Source organism: Merops nubicus, unplaced genomic scaffold (assembly GCF_000691845.1).
Source record: "Merops nubicus isolate BGI_N331 unplaced genomic scaffold, ASM69184v1 scaffold41882, whole genome shotgun sequence".
Lineage (NCBI taxonomy): Eukaryota > Metazoa > Chordata > Aves > Coraciiformes > Meropidae > Merops > Merops nubicus.
Window position 1 is genome coordinate 1 of NW_008596336.1, and position 3,370 is coordinate 3,370.

At 58.6% G+C, this 3,370-nt stretch overlaps 1 protein-coding gene across 1 annotated transcript in view; it reads left to right on the plus strand.

Moving 5' to 3' along the window:
• Positions 1–160: 160 nt before the first annotated feature.
• LOC103769162 (dihydropyrimidinase-related protein 3) overlaps positions 161–3,370 on the plus strand; it is a gene marked incomplete at its 5' end in the record, with an annotated part of 6,809 nt that continues 3,599 nt past the window's right edge. The window contains 2 exons of the mRNA XM_008936338.1: positions 161–304; positions 1,061–1,217. Of these exons, the coding sequence (XP_008934586.1) occupies positions 161–304; positions 1,061–1,217 (301 nt within the window). The remainder of the gene's footprint in view (positions 305–1,060; positions 1,218–3,370) is intronic.

The following is a 3,370-nucleotide window of genomic DNA, read 5'->3' on the forward strand; positions in this document are numbered from 1 at the left end:
AGCCCCGCCCTTCTGAGCCTTGTCCAGCTGCAGCCCGGGGGCTGGGCCGGGCGGCTGAGACGTCCCCTCAGCTCTCCCTGAGTAACCTGCCCTCGGGGAGTCAAGGGGTGCCAGCAGCAATCCGGGGAGTCCTCGCTGCCCGCCGCGCGGTCCCCTGCAGCCGTGCGCCGTTCTCTCTTCCAGCTGGAGGCAGAAGCTGTCTTCAGGGCCATCACTATTGCCAGCCAGACCAACTGTCCTCTCTATGTGACTAAAGTGATGAGCAAAAGCGCTGCTGACCTCATCTCACAAGCCAGGAAGAAAGGTGAGTGGGAGCTGCTGCTGCACACAGCCTTGCTGTTGCCACTGGGAACCTGGACAGCTGGATTAAGTGGTCCCCATGTCCTCATGGTTGTTTTGCCAAGACCACCACTGTGCCTCAAGTATGTTTCGGTGTCACCTTCTGCTGGGGAGCAGTTAGCTCAGGGGTTTACCTGACTTCTGAAGGGCATAGGGACACTGCACCAGGCTGTGTGGAACCAGCTCCTGTTGTCACATTAGGTAACATCAACATGTGGGTCACAGGGAGGAGCAATGCTTTGAAGACCCAAGTTTGTCTGTGGCTGTGAAGGGCTCTCTGGGGAGACTTGCCTCTTCTGTGTGCAAGTGGTTTGAGCTGCTACATATAGCTCTGGCCTCCCTCTGAAACACTGGCCCCTCAGAGGTGCTGGGTGCCTTTTCTGGTGGCTGAGGGCTGCATCTGTCACTGGTGGTGGAGCTCAGGAACGACCCACACATGTATGGGCACATGCACAGCCCCAGTCAGTGTGCCCCTGCCCCAGGGGCTGGCGAACAAGGAGGCTGGTGGGCAGCTCTTCAGCTCTGCGCTCACGCCTGACACCGGTGTGGGCCTCGCTGCCCCTCCTGGCTGCCCCATCACCCGGGGTCCAAGCAGGCAGTGTGGGACAGTCTGGCACGGGTGTGGGTGAGCCCTGGTCACTGCAGGCTGCTGGTAGTGCTGTGGCATAGAGAATGCCTCCAGGGTCCACCAAGACTGCGTCCTTTCTGTCGCCCTTTGCAGGCAACGTGGTGTTTGGTGAGCCCACCACAGCCAGCCTGGGGACCGACGGGACACACTACTGGAGCAAGAACTGGGCGAAGGCTGCAGCGTTTGTGGTCTCTCCTCCTCTGAGCCCAGACCCCACAACTCCTGACTACATCAACTCCCTCCTGGCCAGGTGAGTGACGGCTCTGCTGGGCGATGCCGCCAAGAGCAAAGAGTGGGCTCTGGCCTTGGCTGGGGAATGAAGGCGTTAGAGAGGGACTGCCTGGGCAGTGCAGACGTTAGTCCAGCCCGAACCACTTTACCGTGGGTATTTAATGAGCTGACACATGAAATGGCTCTGACCCTGGGCTGTGGTGGCTTATCTCTGAGAGTGCAAGGAGGACCAAGGAGGCACTCTAAGCTTAGCATCAGTCATGAGAGAAATACCAGGGCAAGCAGTCATGAGCCATGTTAAATACCTCAAAGAAGGCAAAGGAAAGAGGACAATCTAACACAGACTTGTGAGTGGAAGTGTTCGCCGAGCTGGAGCAGCCCTTCCACTCATGTGGGTGGGGAATGGCTGCCTGGGTTGCAGTGGTGCAGGAGGAGGTTGGAGGGGTTACAGGTGTCACAAGCTGGGGGGGTCCACCGGTCAAATACAAAGCAGATGTTCTCTCGTGCCTCTGCGGGTGAGCAGCAGTACAGCCTGCAGAGTGGAGGAGGCCTTTAAGAGCAGCTTGTGCATATCTGACAGGGATGGTAGCTCATTTTTTCACTCTGAAGGCAAGGGGGTGGGGAAGGGATTGTTGAAAATGGAGAGCAAACAATAAAAGCACTTCAGCACTTTGGTTTGACCTTTCCCAGTTGCAGTTCATCCTCGCCCAGGCAGCCGTGGGCACAGGGCTCACTGCTGACCCTGTCCACACACCACGTGTGACCTGCACGCCCCTCCCCTGTGTCTGCACATCAGACTGCCCCTGTGGTGGCTGGTCTGTGTTAGCCAGGGGATGGCTGACACTGAGAGGGTTGTAAATGGAGATGACCTTTGAGGTAATGCTGGAAACACCTCTGACTAGATGAGCAAGGGATGATGTCAGTGAGAAGTGTCTCAGCAGAGGGGCACATTAGGATAAACCTGGGCTGCACTGGGTTGGATATGCCATGGCTGGTGTAGGAGAGGTACCAGTGCATTTGGGGTCTGAATATATAGCTCACCCTGGATTTTGCTGTGGTCAAGGAGCAAGAGGTGCCTCTGCTCAGTCTGGATGTATGAAATAGCTGCAGATCTTAGGGACTGGCAGGGAAAAGTGATCTCAGCTCCTCAACTGGCTTCCTAATCCTTCCACTTCAAATTTACCCCAGACCTCAGAAGAGAGACAAGAGCACTTCTGAGTCCCTGCAGCCCACAAGTGTCTGTCCTGACACCTTTCTTGCACTGTTTTCTGTGAGGCTCCATCTGGGCTGGATGGATTGTTTTCTTCCACCAGGACCACTCTGGTGGAGATTAGGAAGCATGTTGTGTCATCAGCCTGGGCCTCTGGCTGCTCAGTCAGTCAGATATATGGCAGAAGTTAGCAGAGGAAGATGGAGATTACAGGTGGATTAGGGTTGATTCACAGCCCCTTGTGTCCACACCATCCTGGGTTCAGGTGGAGCCAGTCTGGGAGCTGGGTGCTTGCTGCTCGGGCAGCACTGGGAGCTGGCCTGCACACGCCTGGCAGCAGTGACCAGCAGCAGCTGGGTAGTTGCCAGGGAGCCATGGGGAGCTCCTGGCCCTGCCTGTCCTGTCAGTAGCTCGCTGGCTCTGCCTCTTCCTGCCCTCTGATGTGGTTGTCAGGAGCGGGGCGGGTCTGGGCAGAGCGGTCTGGGTGCAGGCTCGGGCAGCAGGCATCGCAGTGAACTTTTCTGGGCCTCCTGCAGAGAGCTGCTTCTGGGGATTCCTGACTCTCATCCTGCTCTCACTTTAACGTGTGGCCACGGGGGCGCTTGCTTTTGTAGTGGTGCTGTGGCAGAGGTGCTGCAGCCTGGGCCAGAGGCTGCAGCCCGGACCGCATCCTGGGACGCGCTGCCGGCTGGAACCGGCTACGGGGGGGGACCGAGGCGGGCTGAAAAAAAAATCGCTGCACCTCGTGCCGGAGGCGGCAGCCAGCACAGCATCCTGGGACGCGCTGCCGGCTGGCACGGCTCACGGGGGGCACCCGTGCGGGGCTGAGAGGGGCCTTTGGTGAGCTCCTGCCCGGAGAAACATCTCAGGCCAGAGCAGGGGCTGGGCTGAGGTGCTCTCCTCTCTGGGGAAGATGGGCACAGCCCCCGTGAGCCCGCCCCTGCGGCCGCAAGCGGCCCAAG